A 21,453-nucleotide genomic window follows, 5' to 3' on the forward strand; every position below is an offset into this window, starting at 1 on the left:
GACCCTCCCTCCTCTCCCCCTCAACCCCCTGACGACTGTCCCTCTGCAGGTGGTGAAAGTGAAGAATTCCCGGGGAGGGCAGGAAGGAAGCGAAGGCCCAGGTGTGGCGACTGCAGAGAGCCAAGAGCCCTCTGTTATTTAGTATATAGTGGCCTTGTATATTAAAGAAGCCAGGGAAAGTCCAGAGAACCAAGAAACATCATTAGACAGCAAAGAAATCATGTCAGGAGACAATATTTCACACAGGTAATGACAGTGTTTGAGAGAGCTATGTAGGCCTAACTTGATACTGCAATAAATTCCCATCCAACTTGATTTAGATGTCTTAATATTTACCATTATGTATTTATGTATGTATGTATTTAAAAGAAAAGGAGACAAGAAAAAGCCTGAGAGCAGAGTCAGGCTTCTTTTCCAACCATTAACCTACACTTGGAGGCCACTGATGAGCCTCTGTAATATAATCACTGCTATTGTGTTGACATTCCTGACCAGAGCGAGGACCCGAAACAGACACTGATTAAGCCTGTCACATACAGTATGCCTGTCTCAACAAATACCAGCTTTCTAATAAACTTGGCAGATTTACACCAGTCTCTTCTAGCAGGCTGACGCCAATCAAGTTTTACTGTGCAGATAATGTAGAGGTGAAAGGCCGTGTTTATCGGGCTGACAGAGCTCATTCCCATTCCTCGAGAACCCCAGCTCTGTAGTGTTTTTTTTTTTTATGGCCACTTAATTAGAGGGGCAGGGCTCATCTCGTTCCACTGAGGCAGAATAAAGGTTGGGGAGCAAAAATAGAAAGTGCATTCTGGCATGGCTGCACAATTTGAGGCCCCCTCAATTTGCTTTTCAGCAGACGCCGAAACCTCAAAACGCACTGGGAGATTAATTGCGGGCTTTCATATCAGGCCACGTAATAGTACAGACTGGGTGAAGATGATGCCCCCATACCAGCAATGGATCATTAGTTGTTAATGAGTAATGCAATATAAGTGTTACTTTGGCTTTAAAATGTATGTTAAGTGTCTGAGCTGCGCCTTTAAGTGCCGCACAGACAGAGAAACCCAAACAGTCTGTGATGTATTGCTTTCATGACCGCACTAAACTATTAACTGGAGGGTTACAAGTTACAGAGCTCACGGGTGCTAGGTGACTCCCAGTCTACGGATACAGTATGTGACTGCAGAGGGGTCGCAATAGGTCCGAGTCATGGTCACTGAACTGGAAAGAACAAACAGTGAGGTCAACTGCTACCCTGTGTCTTTCAAGTAATATATCAATACCACCCACCATGCTCCAAATGTGCTCATTTTAACCAGTTTTTTGAATGTTATTTAACCCTCTGAAAACCTGGATCGACATCCCTTTTCTTGTGCTTGGTTCAGGCACATTTCACAAGTATTTGAACTATGAGAAAATTTAGCTTGATTTTTGCCCCCGAAAACATCAGGAAAAGGCAATGAGAAGAAATGTCTCACAATATGCAAGAAATTGGTAATTTAGAAAATCATTTTTAAAAAGCAAAATTTCTAAGCCTAAACTATATTAACAATTATCATAATTATATATATATATATAGAGAGAGAGAGAGAGAGATAGATAGATAGATAGATAGATTTTTTTTAATCTTATTTTTTTTATCTTAATTCTTAATCTTTAATCTTTTTTAATCTAATTAAGCTAATTGTTAGGAAATCACTCTTAAGTTGCTCGTTGCCTTCTTCCCATGATCATTTTTTTATTGTCATTTCATTTTTTTCCACATCCTGCTCCTTCTGTTTCACCCTGCCCTAATTGGCCTCACCTGTGCCTTGTTAACCCTGTTTGTCTTGTGTATATAATCCCTGTGTGTTCTCCCTCATGTTGTTAGTTTGTTGTGTTTTTCCTAGTGTCCCCTTGTCCTTGCAGTATTTATCTAGTAAGTCTCAAGTATGACCATAGCCTGCCTTTTTTTTATCTTAGTTTCAAACCTGCTCCTTGTTTCGCTTTGTTTGCCTTAGCTTTTGATTACCTGTGCTTCAACTTGCACTGTCATTAAACTCTGCCTAATCATATCAGCCTCTGTGTGAGCTGTGCATTTGTGAGTCCCCCATTCTGTACTCCATTAGTTGTGTTAAGTTTTAGTGCCTAAACCTAACCATACGTAAACAACAGTGCTACTGCAGGTTTAAACATATCTGCTAATGAAGTGCATGTACAGCGAATCCTTGGTAAGCAGAGATGTACAATGCCAACATTTTTTTCTGGTGACTGGGTTGCTCGTTAACCTAAATACTTGCTCCTCATGGGCTTATCCTAATTCACTATGACATAGACCAAAATATTCTACACTAAAAGTAAGCTGTGCATAGACAATTGCATAAAATGACAAAAGGAAAATGTATAGGAATCATGTAAAATATGGCTTACAGCATACTGATACTATAAAAAGTAAATTAGATTAGCTGGGTGGACCTGTCAGAGGTGGTTTTAACATTTTACACTGACTGTGATAAGTCTCTGTCTCTCTTCATTTCAGCATCAAACCACATTGTGAAACCACAGGCCACCATCACTTATAAAATAAATGGAGCATTGTGGGACTGGCATCTGCACGGGATATTCCCTCCTCCACCAGCTATAATTTTGTCTTTGTTTACGATGAGTAATGCTGTGTTGGTGTCAGTTAGAAAATTATACGTGATTGTGTAAGAATAAATTACATGTAAGTTGTCTGTTTCATTTGTATCTAAATCCTTTGACAGCATTGTTGTGGAGCGCAAAGACTCAAAGACAAAAATGATAAATGATGCATGAGCGTAAAAGTACTTTGAACTTGATTCAAAACAGCTTTATTGACTGTATATATTTACACTAAAATCAGTGCTTTCCATATAATTCAGTTACTGTAGGTCCTAAATAACAAGGCTCAGTGACAGGGTGACAGAAAGAGACCAAGAATGAGAGTCAATATGTTTTGCACATGTGTGAAAATGTACATACATGTGTGAATGCATGTTCAAAAGCCCTGATGTGTCTGTCCAAGACAGAGAAATACAGACATAGGAAGTGATACTGTCTGGGGGGGATTCAGGGCCCAAAGTGAGCGGCGCCACTCTCAGCCCACTTCCGAGCACTCTGCAATCTGTCAGGCTGAGTGCTGAGAGCTCCTCTCTCTCCGTCCTCCACTTCGCTCAGGCCTAATTACAGCCTTGGACTGCCTCGGGGGCCAAGCCTCCAGAAATGGGGACCATGACAGCTCCATGAACAGACCACTCCAAAAAAATAATTAACCGACCCTGGAATTCGATGAAAGGTGGCCTTTGCCCCTTTTGGCTCTTTATTTTGTCCATCATTCCAACCACATTTAATAATCGGATAATTGTCAAAGCTCTGTGTGGGTGCCAGTCAGAGCAGAATCAAAGGGAAAAGATGATCATATTAATCATAATAGAGACCTTTGCATCCAATTCATCTGTGATGAGAGTCTGCTTGAAAAACTCTCAGACAGGGGCAATTATACGAGACACGGTCATGAGACTATGGGGGAAAAAAGAATAACAGTGACCGTACCAGACTTGTCATGTGATCTGTGGCAGCCTCATTCCTAAACAGTCCCGCCCCTTCCCCTCTTACTCCAACACACCTACATATAAGACATGCCCACACACTCTCTCTACACACACATACAGACACACAGACATACACACGGACACATTGGACCCCTACTGCCATCCGAAATTCCAGGTACGAATGGGGAAAGAGTCGGTTGGTGTTTGAGAATAAAGGGCACGCACACATACACACACGTGTGGCATGTCCTTTTCCTGGGTTAACCCAGACATGTTCTGCAGACCTCCAGATGATTAAACTATGTGCTGTTCAATCTGTGGGCTTTGGCCCTCGCTGCAGATTCTTGTGCTGCTCGCTGTCACTACGGTAACACCATCTGCTCCATCTCTGAACACGGACGGAATAACATCAACAGAGCCAGGAGTGTGGAAGCTACTGAAAAGAAGCATTATCGTGACATACATCCAAAAAATGAATAGTAATGAAAGGAAAGCTAATAAGGCACATTTACACATTTAGATGTAACTTTTAACTAGACATGCAACTGACATGTTCATGTTGAATTTTAAACATTATATATTTTTAACACCACCAAAATGATCTATGTTGCTAGAAAATGTACATCTGGAGGTGAAAAAATACTTTCTCTTAATATTTTGGGTCGACTGCTCCTTTAATAATGAAAGTTGCTGTGAGATAATACAGTACCCAGCGCCAGAATTTGAAGCAAATTTGAGTGATGTCATGTGGCCTAAAAAGACCTTTTCCCATTGACTTACACTGGAAGAGAGACGTCTGTAAATCAGTGGATACCTTTTTTTTTTTTTTCGAAAAATGACTCATTTTACCATAAGAATTTATTTAATTCAGCCCAGTAACTAAAGTTTAAAAGAGTAACACTATTAAATCATTTTATCCCCATTTAAGTTAGCGGAGCGCTAAACTGTAAGTTGGTTGTTTTGCCAGTGAATGTTAGCCACTGAGCTGCAATCGGCTGCACTCGGCAGCCAAAAAAATGTCTTGTGCGCACACTTTATGGGCCCCATTATGCAGAAGATTTGGGTAATTTCATGTTGTGGAAACAAAGCGTTTTTGGCTTCATGTGCCACTGAGAAACTTTCACAGGACTGAAAGGAGCCCTGCATCAAATGCTGTAAGTAGATTTTTTAATACATCCATAATTCAAAAACAGGGAAAGGAATATAATAACAAAAGCCAGAGCTGAAGTACTTGAGTTTGGTCTAGAGACCTATTTTTTGAAGTCTCACTCTAAGAATATGAAAATCATTTCTCACCAATGATGCAGCGCAACAACCTATGGCTTTCTAGGATTTAAGATGAAAGTGAGAATATGTGTTACATCCAGAAGCAGGCATTCAGTAGCTAGTTTATATTTAGCCAAGGGCTTTAGTGCAATAAGCCACAGTAAGTGACAGCAGCGGCACTGCTAGAGTCAATGTAGGACCATTCTAGGAGCTTCAAGCTAGTGTGTCTGATTTGTCCAAATCATGTTAAAACAGTGGAAAATTGCTCCGGATTAGGATTTGACAAGCAGTTGCGGTTGGCTGGTGTAGCCTTTGACAGCAGGTTATGTTAAACACATGTACAGTAATATCCTGTGTGTGCAGAAGCAAATTCTTCACACTCCCTCTTTATTGAGTGGCTGCTCTGCGGGACGACATTCCTCGACTACATTACTCCCTGTGCCCGACGCGCTCCTCTGCTATGCTGAATATGCACAGGTGGCTGAGAGACCCCCTTCCAAAGAGCTCTGAGCGGAGGAGAGGGAGGAAAATCAGCAGGCTTTTTTCAGCTTATGAAACAAATGTTTGGCATTCCTCTGAGCACTGCTCTGCTGTAGACCTGTCTGTTAGCAGGCGGCAGGACGCCAGGGCTTGTTGGCAACTGATTTGACATTTGCTTCCAAGAAATTTCAAAAGCAAAGAGGAACTGTACACCTCACCTCTCCTGCTGTTATTCTTTTGAGGTATTTTGGACATTTTGTACCGGTGTATCCAATCTCTCCTCATCTGTAACCAATTAATATGACCTAAAAATGCTACAGATGTAATTACTCAGGAATTTTCTCACTCACATGTGTGGTATGTGTCCTTATTTTAAGGTCTGCTTTGTAGCACTGACAAATGATTAGAACAGGCCCAACTATGTCACACGTCCTAACAACAAGTTCAGAGACTGCTGCTGTACTGTATGTGTGAGGAACAGGTACATGAGGTGCGTTATTTGCACAGGACAGAAGCAGCAACCGCCATATGGTCACCTTTGAGTTACGATCTGCTAGTGGATCAAAAGTGATTGTGTAGACTGATAGCAGCAGATCTTGTGGCTGAATTCTGACTTTCATCTGACCTAGTTTTCCAAACCAGTGCTCCTATGTAACTGCTGATTTATGATTTTAGTTCCTATTGAAAAGTACTTTCGCCTTTACTTGGGCAATTTTATGTTAACATTTTTATTGAAACTGTTTCTTTCTCATTTGATCACTATACATGACCTTGTCATGTGTCATAAATGTCTGCTCTTGTGCATCATGTCCTTTTGGGTGTGTACTTTCTACATCTTACACTTGAAGTAAATTTAGATCCAGCCCTTTCCAATGAGACTTTAACACTAGAATGTGCATCAAACTTTAACCAGATCAAGGAAGCAGCCCTAAGAAGGTACTGTAGTTCATCTAAAGATAGACCTTTTGATGCCACCAATGGGTCGTTATAGCTGGTTCAGTGCCATGTGAAGTGGAAACACATTATAATGAGGGACTGGGGGCCAATCCTAATCCTGCTCAGGGCCCCCAAAAATCTAGGCTTGGCCCTGAGAGTCATAGTAAATATATCTTTCAAAATAAGAAAGTAGCCACACAAGTAAATGTACTGAAAAATTGTACTTCAACAATAAATGTACTTCAATAATATTCCACCACTAATTTTATATGTGTTCTTTATTATGTACTGAACAAAATTTGAATGCAACACTTATGTTTTTGCTCCCATTTTTCAGTCAAAGATCTAAAACGTTTTTTAATGTCTGGTTGGATGTACTGCTGAATTCAGGGGAAACAACATCAGAGATGGCGTATGTGAAATGAACATAAAGTTCACATGCAACAGCTCTGGTGGACATTCCTGCAGTCAGCATGCCAGTGGCACGCTCCCTTAAAACTTGCAACATCTATGGCATTTTGTTGTGAGTGCACATTTTAGAGTGTCCTAATGTGGCCATCCCACGGCACACCTGTGTGGTAACGATGCTGTTTAATCATCATCTTGACATCTTGATATGCCACACCTGTCAGGTGGATCTTGAAAAAGGAGAAGTGCTCACCAACAGGTAATTTAACAAATGTGTGACCAAAAGTTAAGAGAAAAAGTGAGTGCATAAAAAAGTCTTATATCTTTTATCTAAACCTGTGAAAAGTGGGAGCAAAACAAAAGTGGGAGCAAAACAAAAGTTTTGCACAGGATAGGAGGATTGGTCAAAGTTTATGCACTTAAACCATGGACGGGTCATACAGGGTCCTTTGCAGCAGCTTCCTGGGACGCAGGTCAGTGGACACACACAAACACACACACTCATGTGAACACCTGTGTGCAACAGCACTTAAAATGCAACAATGCATGTGTTTGGGAAGTACTGAGCATATGATGAGAAAAATGAAACCTGGATTATACTCAAGTGGCAACTTTCAAGGCTGAAAAATGAAACCAATGTGGAAGAGCTAAAAACTGCATTTCATCAAATGGCCACTTGAGGCTGGCTCAAAAAACAAATCCATCAAGTAGACCCCCATGTTAAAATATAATAGCAGAAGTAAATACGTTTAAAGCTTGGTACAACAACAAAAGAAAACAAAAAAATGTTATGGTCTCTATAGCTAATTTTTCTGTTCATTTTGAATTTGGGGTAAAACATTTTTTATCATCTGTTTACATTTGAAAGTTATGCACATTTAAGAGTGGGGCCACTTGAGTGACAGGCTGTCTGTGAGGTGTCGCTACAATTTGTTAGTCAGATCAACCTTTCACTCCTTCACAACTCTACCCTTTTGTCCACAACTGGTCACCTCTGGCTACAAGATAGCAACAACTGAAATGCAGAACTCAAGACTTCAAAACGGCAAGCTACAAACCAATGGGTGATGTCGCAGTAGCTACATCTATTATTTAAGACTGTGATTATACTGGAGAGTTTGTAAACAGATTTGATGTAATTTTGATGTTGTTAAACCTGGACCCCAATCAATAAATCAATATGTTCTTAGTTTTCAGTGGAGGCATGCAAGAAAAACAAAGTTTTCTTCATTAATTTGAGGTAATATGGCATAACTAACTGATATACAAATGGTCATTTTGTGGCTGAAGTGTTCCTTTAAGTTCACTGCAAGTGTCACTAAATCATTGTGAAATCAGAGCTGCACCGTTGAGAAAGCTATTATTTACACACACACACACACACACACACACACACACACACACACACACACACACACACAAACACACACACACACTATTGGCGCCCCCTATGAATGAATCTTGGCATGGCAGACTCTTGGACTGCTGTGTGCCTTCCTCAAACTGAGAGTAGATACACATAAAAAACATTGCCGTGAATTCTCTTTGGTAACATGGTTATTTCCTTGAGTGCGTAACTAGTTATGTGACAACTGAATTAAATGTATTCAGAATAAGAAGATGTAAACTAAATCTCTCAGCTAAGGTAAAGGGTTTCTACTTTTTAAATCTGTTATTTAATTCAAATTAAATGTTAAAGAGCCACTCTAAAAATGTAACTCCACAGATCTGCACTTGCTCTGGTGATTTTAAAGGAATAACGGAGTCGAGGCAATTCATCAGTAGACCACAAGCTATTCGGGGGTGTGACTACAGTCACTGGGGTCTATATATTGAGATGTTTTGTCCGGTGGCTTTATGTGAATGAGAGAGAAGCTGCCCGGTGAAAAGTCACCACAGCAGGACAGTGCGCGCGCTTCCTCACTTTTGACACCATCTGCTCTCAGACGCCACAATGGATTCCTGTTTTCGCGCACTTTGCATGACTTTTGTTCTGGCATCGTTCACCCGGAGGTCAGGTGCAGTTGGACCGGTTATCAGATGCGAGCCATGTGACGTTGGAGCGCGGCTTTTGTGCAAACCTTTACCCAAAGACTGCGCCGAGAAGGTCCGCGAACCGGGCTGCGGGTGCTGCATGACTTGCGCGCTGAGCTTCGGCCAGCCGTGCGGCGTGTACACCGGGAGATGTGGCTCCGGGCTCACTTGTCAGCATCAGCCCGGTGAGACGAAACCCCTGCAGGCTCTGCTGGAGGGACGGGGAATCTGTGCAAATGCTACTAACAAACGACTCAGCACCAGACCGTTACCTCCAGTCAATGAGCTGCCAGGTAAGTCTTTTGCGTGCACCTTTTTCCTTATGCGTCCCGTGCGCACTTCAGATAGTTTATTAAGAACGTCTTAAAATCGTTGCACACGCATAATAATGTAAAATAACTGCACATACTTTTATTTGGTAGCTTAATCTGTTATCCTCATTAAACTGTAGGCGTGGAAGAATTAGATTAAAGAATTTTTATGTCAATTTCGGTCAATTTACAGGTGATATTTGACTCTCAATTCCATGAAATACAATAAGGATAAAAATGAGAGTAAAAATCCAGCTCAGACACACTATCAGTAATAAATTTCACACAATAAACTATTTTCATACATGCAAAGAGAAGGTGGAGGATAAGACAGGTTGAAGATTTGAGCCTTTGCAAGAATTTGATGGTGCAGAGGAGAGGTGCAGCTCCTTTTTGAAGCTCCCTGAATCAGTCTAAACATTGACTGTAAGATTAGCAATGGAGTGACATTTTACTTTGTATTGTTAAAGGAAATGAAGTACAGGAATAGAAACATGTGGAATCAAGTAGTGGTAGTCACTCTGCATATTTCTGCTGATTTGCTGCCAGAATATAAAAAATATATGTCATCTCAGGGAATGCTTGTGAAAAATGCATTCCCTCTGACCCTTAAGGTGACCCCCAACATGCTAAAAATGAGAAATATGTCTCAATTAACATTAAAAACCCCTATTATGTATCCTATAAACACATTTTGTTCTCAACTTTAGCAGAGAATATTGACACTCAGGATGAAGAGCGGAATTCCACCGGCTCTGGCCTTCAGACCTCATACAGCACCCACAGACCCATGGGACCCCCAAGACTTCCGCTTCACCCCTTCTTCCCCTCTGCCAAGTCCGAGGTCCTCAGACGGGAGCAGCAGAAGAGAACCCAGAGCTTTAAAATGGAGGAGCTCCCGGGACCACTTATCACAGACCAACAAAACTTCTCTCTAGAGACCAAACAGGAGCCTGAATATGTAAGTACCACAATCAGGGTTTTTTTTTTCTGTCTTCAGAGCATACTGGAGGAATGTTTTTCTCCTCTTCCTCTGTGTTTTGGTGTTTTTCTCCCCCTGCGGGTGATGAAATGTTTTGGGTAGCAGTGCTGATGGTTGGCAGGCATCATGCGCAGTAGAATGGCATGGCAGCGAGCGGGTACGATGGCCCTGCGGCTGACCTGGGTCAGGCGGTTGTTTGGCCACAAGGCGTCCGCGTGCCGGGTGTACTGGGAGCCAGCGAATGATGGATTGGCCTATGTGAGTGCCTGTTGGGAAGCCCTGCTGCTATTTTGATCTTCTCTTTGGCCAGAGAAGTGAGCACACACTAGTAATGGGCTTTGACTGGCTGCTTTGATTAGTGACTGGAGTACTTGGACTTGAGGACAAGCCTTTTGGCTCCCTCTTTGAGCTCTTTTGAATTCACTTTTTCCCCCATCCTTTGTGTAAAGTGCAAGAGTTCTAAGCAGCTTTGGCTGTTAAGCAGCTACAAGTCGGTCAGATGAATTAATTTCTCATCCGTCACCGCTTTCATATTGCAGCCACCATTGTTTCGGTATTACGGCAGGCTTGTGTGTGATGCAGCGTGAGTCAGCTTTGTTAACGTCTTTATTTAGAAAAAAAAACTAAAAACAGAATTCATGTCAAAATCACAGCAACATTAAATACTCCTTTTGTGCTGAGGGCGTCAACTGCACTTTTGAATTTGGAGTAAGGGATGTTTAAGGGTCCAGTGTGAAAGATTTTGTGGGGATTTATTGGCATCTAGTGGTGAGGACTGCAGAATGCAACCAGCTGAAACTCTCCAGGAGGTTCTTACCAAGAGCCGAATTATCCGCAGAGGTCTCCTCCGCTCCAAAACAAACTGATCCAGTGATTTAAAACGGCTAAAAACACTGAATAAAGCAGTTTCACACTAAGAATCAGTGTTTCTCGTATGCTGTTTGGCTCATTTGAGACAGGCTGCTAGTGTAGTACCTGCTAATGTGTGCTCATCTTTTTTCTTTGATTTAAACTGCTAAAAACACTGAATGGTGTAACTTCACCTTAAAAAAATCAGCGTTATTCCAACGCTTTTGTTGTGAAGGTGCTCTGGTGGCTGAAGCAAGTATCTGAAAATGTGAATTGTCCTATCTAGAGCCAGAGTTTGGTTTGTCTGTTCTGGGCTACTGTAGAAACATGGCAATCTCTGTGAACAAGGACTTGCTCCCCATGTAGAAATAATATTCTATAATAATGAAAAAACAACAATTTGGTTACAACACTGTTTTTTTAGGTTTATATATCCCCCTAAATCCCAAGTACAGGGAAAGTACTCTAACGGCTTATGTGTTTCCTCATCTGCAGGGTCCCTGTCGGAGAGAGATTGAGAGCATTCTCAGCAGCCTCAAGATTACAGACATTCTCAACCCCAGAGGTTTCCGCATACCAAACTGTGACAAGAAGGGCTTCTATAAAAAAAAGCAGGTAAAGAGAAAACAAATTTATAGGACCATCATTTGATATTGACTGTATTCTACAATATATACATCAGTTACATTCGAGACTACACTTTATTTAATTTTTTTTTCAATTTGTTTTCAACTTTAAACCGCCATTAAAACGAAACCCACATTTCCTTTTCTTACATGCTACATTAATAAAGATTCAATGCTTAAGTCTAGTGACTCAAACTTTAGGTCTCCTGCAGCCCAATTACAGATTTGTAGCTGTCCTCCTGTATTCATTGGTAGTCATTAGAGCCTCATCATTGCACCACCACACCAGTGAGGTAGACCCTAGCCACTGGCTCTGGAGACAGGAACCACAGGGGCCAAACCCCAGTGGGGTTGACGGCTGGGACGATGGCCGTTTAACGGGAACCCTCCCAGGGAGACAGACGTCAAGGTGGCCACCGGCACCCAATGTGCTCCCCCCATAATTGCTGGACTTTTGAGAAGCATGCACAGAAATAGAGCTGCAGCACATCCCCACGCTCACATGGTTCACCCACGATCGGGTTGTAATAAATGAGTGGTTCTGACGCATTCATATGGAGGCACTTAAGGCTCCCGCGCCACTGCATCACCAAGGCAGCTTCTCCTAAAACTTAGCAGTCTCTCCTGCTTAATGGAAGTGTTCCCCTTGACCTGCAATCATCTCATAACCAGCCTCAAAACGCCATTGTCTCTGTTTATGTAGAGCAGACGTAGTGTACTGCTGCTGAGCCCTGAGGTACCGAAGGAGTGGCAGATTCATGTTGGTAGATTTAATTTGGATGTTTTCAACAAAAACATCTCTTATTACAGCTCTTAATAACAGCAAATGTCATTTTAGAGATAACAGTACCCATGCAGATGCACTTTTTTTCAGTATACAGTGCATAAAATTTGGATTCGTTTTTCCCTGTCATGTAATGTATAATATTTTTATCTTGCTGCTAGAATTTTAAATACTTTATATGTTTTTCACCCCCACAAAATGCAATTATGAAAAGAGCTTCTCCCCTACAGTGATCTTATAACAAGCAGGTCCGACTTACGTCAGCCTCTCCGTCAAGCTCTGCTGAAAAATCTAACTAAATGAGGATGTCCTCCTTCCTGATCACCTCTGTGCAGCAGCACAGTTGCTTTAGCAAGAAATGAAATGAATGGCTGCATGTTTTACTAGAGTGGAGGTTGACCTTTAGTAAAATTGGCAGTAAAATAACAGCCCTTGGGTAGCTCCACAGACTCTGTAAGTCATTTGTAGTACCCATAATTTGGAGCTGTGGGGTATAATCAGCAACAGATGATTCGTACTGGCCACCAGCTTCTGAAAATAGATCTTGGTTCTCAGTTGTTCACAAACGGGACTAAGCAAATATTTTACCAGGTTTCTGTTTACCTTAAAGGTCTCTATATGTGTGTGTAACAGGAGGTAGACCATAAAAGCGGCTCAAAATACCACAGCGCGCCGGATAACCAAGGCTTCGTCGACTCAGCACAATCTGACCATTAATGCTTCTTAACTATTGCTGTTCTACTTCATTGAGTAAAGTGGCTTGTTGCTCATAATGCTGCATATTCAAGTGGATTTACACATTTAGCTGCACTCAAAATCTCTCCCCTCCCTTCACCTTGTCCCCTGCTTCACTTTCAGTGCCGTCCATCCAAAGGCAGAAAGCGAGGCTTCTGTTGGTGTGTGGACAAATACGGGCAGCCCTTGCCAGGTTTTGATGGGAAGGAGCGAGGAGACGCCCAGTACTACAACTCAGAGAGCCAATAGGAGCGGAGCAGGACGGAGGGAGGGAGGGTGGGAGTGAGAGCAAGAAGAATTGTAAACAAATGGAGACACTGAGGATATTGGGAGAGGGGTCAAGAGATGGCTCAGCCGATATATGGATGTTTGCTATTTCTATCTGTTGCCTGTTGGACCTTTTTTGTGAGGCAGAGCAAGGGGAACAGAGGAAGAGTACCAGGAGGAGGGAAAAAAGCCCGTGTCACAGATACTGTTCATTTCAATGGATGGATTCTTCATAAGCTTTTCGTCTCTGACCCAAGCAGGTCAAGAAGAGGATACACTTAAAGAACAATCTCAGAAGCCTTATTCTGATTATAAAACAGACGTTTGTCACAAACATTCATGAGAGTGCCCTTCATTTACGCACAATTAAGTGGCATTGCACACTTGAACATGCTTGTGATGTGTAATCATAATTTGTATGCTTGTGATTTGTTTTAAAGACATTGCGTGTGTGGTCACCACAAAATGTATGTATGTATGATCCTACAGGGTAAGCATGCGGTGCCTTACTATGCCTTTGAATTCCATTTTTTTCCGGTTGCTTCCTGCTCCTCGGGGAGTTGGACTGGACTGTGCAGCTCAAACACTACAGTGCATATACTTTTTTTTAATGCTGGATCTGAGGCCACAAGAAGAGGACATTTCCTTTAATCTGTACTGTGGTTGTTACTGTTTTGTTGTCACTTTGCATAAGCTGAATTTTTGGGATACAGGCCACAAACCGTTTTCTTGGATCTCTGTAGCCAGTGATCGTTTTCATCCCTTGCCTTGGTTTAAGTAAATACGCTGTTTGCATGTACAATGCAACCCTCAGAGGTCTATTTTTACTTAATAAAGGCAGTATAAAATTTTCTAAAGTATTTCATTTTTCTTTTTATCTTGCCTTCTCTTGCTTTGATTGTGTATGAAATAATGGACGTACCTACAGTGACGTCACTCGATGGTTTGTGGACTACCGTTTTGAGGCCTTGAGTTTGGCATTTTATTTTTTTGCGAGCCAGAAATGACCATTTTTGGATGAGAGGGTGGAGCTGTGGAGGAGCGAGGTGTGGATATGACTTATTAAGCCTGTTTAGAGCTGGTATTAAAATGCATTTTATGTGGACAGCCAAGACACATAGCTGCAAAACAATGGACAGTCATACAACACTTTTTCAAACTTAACATAAAATGGTTAAATTTATAGAGCATTAGAAAGCCTTAATAAAATGCAAATGGTGAGTTATATAATAATTCACCCCCGTACAGTTGTCATTATAGAGATCAAAACCATTTTTGTTCTAGGCTGTAAACATGTTTATTACTGCTGTAAAGTTGGGCATTTTAACATGATGGGGTCTGTGGGGGTTTACTCACTTTTGGAGCCAGCCTCTAGTGACTATTTGTGGAACTGCAGTTTTTGGCACTTTGCATTGGCTTTATTTTTCAACCCTGGAGGTTGCTGCTTTGGTTTACTTTTTTAAGCAGTTGAAAACACATTTGAAACATGAGCCATTTTGATTAAATAACATTTTAATTGGATGCACATTCACAGAATTTGAATATATACATTGTTTCAACAAGGCTAATAATGGAATAGCAGCAATTCTGGCATTCACAAACAATTTGGCCCACTGCACATGAGCTCAGAAACACGTGAGTAAATCCTAATAAATACTTGAGTAGATGCAAGAATAGGTCAAGAAAAAAAAAAGACAAATAAAGTCCCTAATGGGAGAAAGTTGTAGCTAAGAAGAGCCCTCAGAAATCCTCTGCTAAACCTGTGGACCTGCAGAGACGAGTAGAGGTAGACAAATGCAGAACGACCCATCCCAAACCTCACAGTGGCTTGGATGAGCCCTGATATGTTTGTGCTTGGCCACCATGCACATACTTGCGGCACTTTAAGTATTTCCCCCAATACCCATTGAGGAAACGCCAATGGAGATACATTCAGACAATGTCAACACATTGAATGAATGAGCGGCTGTGTTGTTTCGTGCCGTACACAGCTCCACTTTTGAATGAATAAAAAAAAAAAAAAAGCTGATCCTGAAGACTCTGAAACGGGCTTGGCAGAGCCGTGGACCTGTGGTTTTGAGCAATGGAGTTATTTAGTCAGAAACACAAATGTATACAGTGTTGCCCTATTTACAATCAGGAAAAAAATGGGCAAACATATAAAAAATCTAAAAATGCACAAATGGTTAATGCTAGTCAGAATAAATAAGTCTTGATACATACATCATGTAAATAAAATGAGAGGAAATTTCCCCCTCTGGAATAGGATTTTACATTTTGTGTGAATGAGTGTGTTTTTATGAAAGGAAGTCAGTTTATCAGGTTGGCGCAAGCAGAGTTACACTCTCACTTTATGAAACATGTTTGTGTCTATTTCGGTTTATGGGTGAGTCAGTGAGTGACTTCTTGATGACACTCTGAGTCACTGAGCAGGTCACTTGACCCAGGGAGCTTCTTCCCATTCCAGGAAGACACACACCAGCAGCGAGCAGGCGGTCCGACCAGAGATGACTCACACTGAAAGAGAAACAGGGATGGAGGAAACCGCATGAATAAATCACCCCTGTAAGCTTTAGGATGAGTCTCTTTTTGAAGGTGGACTTTTATGTTGTGAAAGCTCTCACCTGCTTGGCCTTGTAGAAGCCATGCTTATCACAGTTGGGGAGGTAGAAAGTTGTGAACTTCTCTCCAAGTTTCTGCTGAGAGCTGGATATCATGTCAAGTGCTGCATGCAGTTCAGTGTGACAGGGACCCTGTGGCAAAAAAGACACAAACTGTAAGAACTACAACCACATATAGACAAACACACCACGTATTCAATGCAAAAATGACATATATTCCAATTATTTGTATTAAAAAGCTCCTCTAGTGCTCCCTCTAGTGGAAGGAAGGCAAATTACTTTACTATAATCTTGGTGATTTGTTTTTTTTGTTTTTTGTATTTTGCTTTTTGCTCACCTGTTGTACCAGTTCGTTGCGGATGGTGTTGACCTTGGCCTTGATGCTCTCCTGGCCCTCAGCATTGTCTTGGTAGTCTAGGGGAAGGTTGAGACCCAACAGGTAGTGCAGGGAGCCGTGGTCAAGGACTCCATCAGTTTCTTCTGTTCAGATTTTAAAAAAAAAAAATTGATTTCAGTGTCAAAAATAATACTGTTTCAGTTGTAGAAGTAATAAAAAAAAGTGCTTTCAAGGCTCCTGTGTTGCTGTGAGAACACACTCAAGATCTTATAGCAAATATCATCACATGAAATAGAGAAAACTATGAATCTCTACCTTGGCCCAGGTCTTCAGTGCAGACCCCCTGTCCTCTGGTCAGAGCGTGGAGCGGCATGACCTCGCCAGGCCTGGGAGTGCAGCGGAGCCCCTCACCACAGTGGGCTGTGTGAACCCCACAGGACGCTCCTTTCTCCAGAGCGCAGGCCATGCAGCATCCGCACCCAGGCTCCCTCAGCACCTGACTACAGTCTGCTGGGATGGCTGGACAGTCGTTGAGTTTTTCCTGCGTACAGGTGGAACAGCGGATGGGCTCTGGCCCCACCACTGGGGACGACCTCACCACGCTCAAGGCACCCAGAGCCACTGCTGCCACCAAGGTCAGTTTCTTATATAATCCAGACATCTCAAATCTTCAGATAAATATGCTCTTCTTTTTGGATTCAGTGGACTGCTCAGTTTGACTGTACTTTTCTCTCTAAAGTGATTTCTCTGAACCAGCAGTATATATACAGATGTCTGGCCTCCAGAGGCGTTAATGATTGACACACTGACCACAGATATAAAATATTTTTGACAAAGCCGCTTTAAACGGTGGATGACCCTGCTTGACGTGCGTAGATCCAGGTTCACGAGGTCTGTTGTCAATATTGACTTTGGAACATAAAGTGAACAAACCTGTTTTTGAACGAGCAAATTACTGATCTCTGTGCCTTTGAGGTTATGAAAACAACCACAAATCCAGCTGTTCAAAGACATATATTAAGTAAGCAGTAATGAATACAGTCCACGCTAATGAATACTACAGGAGTCACAGGCTATGAGGTGGTAATTCTAAAAACTATTGTTGTTGCTGTCTTATTTTTATGAAGTGATGCTGACAGATTGTGCCTTGACACTGTTTTCACTCCTTACCTTATTTGTCCCTGCAGTGTCTTTGTGAAGGTTTCTCTTATCAGACAGACAGATAAACAAGATCATTCCCCTTTAGCATTGCATAACCCTAACATTATGGATGGCTCTGCTAGAATCATAACATGTTTGTCTGAAGAGTGATGGTAGTAATTGCTTGTTTTCTTGGTGTAGTATTTGGTCATAGTATGGCAATAAGCAATATGCCAGATACCTCAACTTACTCTATGTGTGATATAAATACAACGTGACTCATGCTGTGCACTCTATGACCTCTATCCTTTTATGTTGTGAATTTGTTATTTAAACAGAAAATTGATATATGACACTACCCACTACCTCAAAATATATAATGCTGAACTACAAAAACATTCTCCATGCACTACAATAATGCCTCAACCAGGAAAAAACGATGATTAGGATTATTTACTGGTATTTTTTATTATTTTTTTAAATTTTATTTATTATTATTATTAGTATTACAGCATAAATTCCCATAAACTCCAGCACATGTTTGTAGATAAGATGATAGCAAGATGGCAAGAAATGTTTTACAAACTGCAAGATACTCTTGAAAGAAAGAAATTGCACAGAAATTTGTTTTTCAAAAAGGGGAAAAATGAAAAAAATTAGGGAAAAATGTCCAGAAGCTATGTTTATAACTATTATATTTAAAACTATGTTACAGAAAAAAATGTATTAAAATGCATACATTTTTGTCCCAATTTTCAGCACTATTTTCAGGTTATTATTATTATTATTATTATTTTTTTTTTTTTACTTTTTTGTGCTAATGTTCAGGTAATTTTTTTTTTTTTTTTGTCTTGCCAATTTCTTGCTGTTTTTCTTGCTGGGGTAAATGGCCCAACAATATGTAAAGGACCAACCAACATATTAAAGTACTGCTTATTGTTAATGCATCAATAAAAATAATCCAATGGCCCCTTACCTACTTCCCAACCCCTTATTTTCTGCGCCCTGGCTCGGCTTGTTGCCCCTCCCACTGTCTTGGAGGCTGTTCTGGAAATTTTTATCAGGCAGCTTGCTGATATCAAGGGTCGTTGCCTTGATTAATCTCACCTGGGCCTTTCATGCTATTAAAGCCAGCTCACGCTCTTCTTTCCTATCAGCAGACATCCATCCTGCATCACTGCCTTTTTGCTGTTGCACCTCCAACAACCGCACAACACATCTGACACACGTCTGCTTTCATTGCTGATCTCTACACTGGATTGTTTTTTGTAGTCAACTTTAATTCAATAAATTGTAATTGTTTTTACTAAATCTCATGTATGTGACAAATGGGATCATCCCACTTGAGCTCACATTTGTCTCAACATGGTTTTTAGGATAGACAAAAAAATGAGACAGGAATGAGAAAAAAGCTATTTATAAACAGAAAAAGTCAAACAAGCTGCATACATAGGTAGTAGAGATGTGTAGAGTCAGTCGTGTAGGAGTGGATGAGGGGAGGTGCTGCAGGTGTGACTCTACACGCTGATTGGGCTCATTAAGTCTGCTGCCCTGCAATGAGGAAAACCAGCACAAACAGAGGGGACTGCACCCATCTCAGTCCTCAGTGATCTAAACTATACATATGGGGTACGTTCAATCTCAAAATAGAGATGTAAATAGTAATAATAGCCAATAAAGCCATTTTGAAATAAAATTAGTTAAATGCAGCAGTATTTAAAGGCAGTGCAGCTGTTTAACACAACAAGGTGTTTAACACTGTTTCTTTTTAAATAAATGTTTTGCTACGTCTTGTCGTGGCTGAGCACAGCCTTTGGAAGTTTCATGATCAAGGGGTGTAAAAATGGGGGGCAATTGGCGCTTTTTTACTTCCTAGCCCCCTTGCGTGGACCACACCCATCATGATACACCTGTAAGGTTTCATGGCTGCATCTTGCATGGTTACACGATTGCGGTGACAAAATCTGTCTGGGCTGCGTATCAGTATTCAATACCTTTAAGGTATCAACCGAAAAAACCCAGTACCAAGTAGTATCAAAACTTGTGCAGTCAAATGCTACCAGTCCTTTTGTACCCAGATCTGGAAAAAAAGAAATAAAGATTTTGTATGTTTTTTTCTCGCAGCCATTCACCACAAGTGATTTAATAAGACTTGTGAATGGCCGACTACCACAGCAGCTACAAACAGTCCATGGTGCGGTGAAGTCGAGCGCACTGTATTTGACGGGAGTTGCCAGCTCAGTGTGCTGAGATGCTAAATATTTGAAACTACAGCTAAACTACACACCTGTGGTGTCCAGTGGCATTTCACACAACTGAATGCTTCCATTTACATGATGGGTATTTAATAAAGTAGAAAAAAAGGTATCATATAAAGTACTCTGTTGGTGTCGGTATCACTTTAAAAAGGACATCCATTTCCACCTGTCACGTTTTTTAAGTAATCAGTAATCACCTGATTTAAGTAATCAGCTAATGAGAACCTGAAAGTGCATGATCCTGTCACTAAAGGAAAGCTCAGCTATTCAGCTACATGGACAATCAGCGGCAATTTGTAAGTTTTGAGCCTTTTTTTTCCAATCTTCATTTGTGAAATAATTTCAAAAATTCATTTTTTATCTTATAAATTTGTCAATAAATGGCCTTTTATGTTAATTCTGCTTTGTATTCAAACGGTGAACAGAGGCCTCCTCTGGAGCCCATTGAGGAAGAGTCAGAGCAGGAAGAAGATGAGATCCAAGAGTGCAAAACAGAAGGAGAGGGGGAGGATTTTCACATTGGAGTAGGTGTGGAGACAAAGGAGATGGTGGCAGAAGATGAGAGCGAAGACGATGAAGAAGACGCTGTACCGCTGAGGGTTATGAGAACCAGGCGACTATATTGTTCCCTCAGACAAGAGAGTTTTCTTCAAAACCAATCTGCTAACAATCATCAGGAGGAGAAGGGGAATTTCTCTGAGCCAGATCGGAGCACATATGGAGTGGATTTAAGTGATGAAGCTTTCACGCCTCTGCAGACAAGGTTAAGAAATGAGACAAGGTTCAGCAGTGGCAAGCTGAGAATAAAGGTAAGTATTTTGGCACAGATTCAAATCAAATATCTGAAATTTCAAATAAAAAAAAATTGACAATGCTCCACTGTTTTTAAGGTTTCCAAGATCAGATGGCAAAAACAGACATCACCAAAACAAACAGTGCAGAAGAAGACAATCAATAAAGGGGAGAAGGAGGCACCTCTGGTTGTGAGTGATACTGAGATATTTTGACTTTTAACAATAAGATTGATAGGAAAAATGCAATTTTTTTCACCAACATCCTCAAAAATATTTCCCAGAAGGAGCTGTTTCCTGAGTGGCTGGTGCACCTGATGGTCAACATTGAAGAGGCAAAAACCCACCAGCTGGTGATGGAGTAATGCTCTTCATGGGGCTCACACGGTGAAACATGTCAGGCACACCAACCAGTGACCTTGTTGGTGGCCACTGAATGTAGAACACACTCGTCACGACAAGAATGCCAAATAAGGAGTTGGCACTTCCAGAGAGTAAAGTCTATGTGGAAACCCCAGTTTCTTTTTCGTCATTACCAGTAAAACAACAATGATAAGACATACTGATGTGTTGACTGCATGATGAAAACATTTGTTCTGTATAGTGCCTATATGATGTTTTTGTTGCAGTTAGTTTTAGTATGGTATTAAATAAAGAGATTTTTACCAGCTGAAACAAGGTTACGACAGCTGGTATTGTTTTCACCGTGTGTGTATGCGTGTGTGCAAAATGTGGTCCTGAAGACTCCTCTTGTAGCGGGACTTACCACAGAATGGTTTGAGTATTTTGCCAGGTATTAATATGTCCGTCTGTCTGTCTGTGAACAAGGGCTGGGAATCGTTGATTTCATTACTCTTAAAACAAGAAAGTGAAAAATGAAGCTAATGATTCAAGTCAGTATGTCTTAATAGATATCTGCTTTGAAATGGTAAAAAATTTTTTTTTAATGGGACAATCCAACAATTTTACACACAATGTCTGAGTTATGTGTCACAAGGAGTGGTACACCAGTTGTACAAGTTGTTTAATGTGGTCTAGTGAGAAAAAGGTTTTTTTTTTTATTATTGGAAACTA

General features: G+C 41.1%; 3 protein-coding genes across 6 annotated transcripts; 2 read left to right on the forward strand and 1 right to left on the reverse strand.

The window, feature by feature from the left end:
* Positions 1–6,880: 6,880 nt before the first annotated feature.
* Positions 6,881–14,170, forward strand: LOC121951737 (insulin-like growth factor-binding protein 3). 3 transcript variants are annotated; one of them, XM_042498188.2, is made up of 5 exons: positions 6,881–7,117; positions 8,591–8,971; positions 9,700–9,950; positions 11,316–11,435; positions 13,089–14,162. In XM_042498188.2, exons 2-5 carry the CDS (start codon positions 8,599–8,601, stop codon positions 13,212–13,214), a joined length of 870 nt encoding a protein of 289 aa, XP_042354122.1. In that variant the 5' UTR covers positions 6,881–7,117; positions 8,591–8,598; the 3' UTR covers positions 13,215–14,162. The 3 variants fall into 3 exon arrangements, with proteins under 3 accessions (XP_042354122.1, XP_042354125.2, XP_042354123.1); XM_042498191.2 differs by having other exon boundaries at positions 8,658–8,971; XM_042498189.2 differs by lacking the exon at positions 6,881–7,117 and having other exon boundaries at positions 8,189–8,971; positions 9,703–9,950; positions 13,089–14,170.
* Positions 14,171–14,726: 556 nt separating this feature from the next.
* Positions 14,727–16,896, reverse strand: LOC121951579 (insulin-like growth factor-binding protein 1). Its single transcript, XM_042497959.2, has 4 exons — positions 16,506–16,896; positions 16,191–16,333; positions 15,857–15,985; positions 14,727–15,749 (listed from the first exon to the last, which is right to left on the reverse strand). The coding sequence occupies exons 1-4, from the start codon at positions 16,849–16,851 to the stop codon at positions 15,624–15,626; spliced, it is 744 nt and encodes a 247-aa protein (XP_042353893.2). The 5' UTR covers positions 16,852–16,896; the 3' UTR covers positions 14,727–15,623.
* Positions 16,897–19,517: 2,621 nt separating this feature from the next.
* LOC148188103 (uncharacterized) lies at positions 19,518–20,937 on the forward strand. Of its 2 annotated transcripts, none has more exons than XM_088085764.1 (4): positions 19,518–19,884; positions 20,014–20,397; positions 20,479–20,571; positions 20,667–20,937. In XM_088085764.1, the coding sequence occupies exons 1-4, from the start codon at positions 19,864–19,866 to the stop codon at positions 20,742–20,744; spliced, it is 576 nt and encodes a 191-aa protein (XP_087941890.1). In that variant the 5' UTR covers positions 19,518–19,863; the 3' UTR covers positions 20,745–20,937. The 2 variants fall into 2 exon arrangements, with proteins under 2 accessions (XP_087941890.1, XP_087941889.1); XM_088085763.1 differs by having other exon boundaries at positions 19,533–19,884; positions 20,664–20,937.
* The last annotated feature ends 516 nt before the right edge of the window (positions 20,938–21,453 follow it).

Source organism: Plectropomus leopardus, chromosome 12 (assembly GCF_026936395.1).
Source record: "Plectropomus leopardus strain MGB_pleo_1.0 chromosome 12, ASM2693639v1, whole genome shotgun sequence".
In the NCBI taxonomy this organism is placed as follows: domain Eukaryota; kingdom Metazoa; phylum Chordata; class Actinopteri; order Perciformes; family Serranidae; genus Plectropomus; species Plectropomus leopardus.